Raw genomic sequence first — 776 nt, 5'->3', positions numbered from 1 at the left:
AAAAGATCCTTGCAGGGTGAATTATAATGTCTCATCTGAAATGCTTTCCACCTACAGCCATAATGAGTACTGTTTTTTTAGGTCCACTTTTCCCTCCAGCAGGGCGAGCCAGGCGGACTATTGGCGAAACAATTAGATGCTGACACGAAACGTGCATGGGTTGACTAATGAGAGACAACAGTGACACCTGCCGGCCAAAACTAGAACTGCAGCTTAGTGGCGCACGCGATTAAAAGGGAGAATTAAACGCATGCAGAAGTTATCCTGCAGGTTTTTTTTCACTGTCCACATTGGGAAATACAGCACTTGTGCACACTTTTAGGCGCATGAGATTCTACTTCCGATCTTTGATGATGATGATGATGATGATGATGATGATGACGACGATTGACAGGCAGTGAGGAAGACGCTCAGTGATGAAGAGTAGCAACCTGACAGAGGAATATTGAAACTGAGGCTGCACTTGGGAGTTATTAACCATGGATTTTCTTCCGGATTCCAATTTTTCTATGGAATCCACCAACACAACAGCATCAGGTAGGTAAAGTACACATCACATCCCATGTTGTTTTTTTATTTTTTTAAATATTGGTCATGTTTTTCATTAAAAAAAAAACATGTTTTCATTTTTCTACAGCTGCATGGACTCATCTTTAACGTGAAAATAAAAGTGAAACATCATCATCACATTGTAAAGAACTGAATACGGACACATCCACTTTTGTGTGTTCTTTAGTTTTCTATGGTAAGTTGTTATTGATTTGTGTGATGTTTCT

At 39.7% G+C, this 776-nt stretch overlaps 1 protein-coding gene across 1 annotated transcript in view; it reads left to right on the top strand.

The window, feature by feature from the left end:
• Window positions 1-329: 329 nt before the first annotated feature.
• mchr1a (melanin-concentrating hormone receptor 1a) overlaps window positions 330-776 on the top strand; it is a 19,362-nt gene continuing 18,915 nt past the window's right edge. The window contains exon 1 of the mRNA XM_061984503.1: window positions 330-537. Within this exon, the coding sequence (XP_061840487.1) occupies window positions 480-537 (58 nt within the window). The 5' untranslated portion in view covers window positions 330-479. The remainder of the gene's footprint in view (window positions 538-776) is intronic.

The sequence above is a fragment of the Nerophis lumbriciformis genome, linkage group LG25 (genome assembly GCF_033978685.3).
Source record: "Nerophis lumbriciformis linkage group LG25, RoL_Nlum_v2.1, whole genome shotgun sequence".
Lineage (NCBI taxonomy): Eukaryota > Metazoa > Chordata > Actinopteri > Syngnathiformes > Syngnathidae > Nerophis > Nerophis lumbriciformis.
The sequence above is the reverse complement of the archived record's forward strand: the minus strand, read 5'-3'. Positions and strand labels throughout refer to the sequence as shown.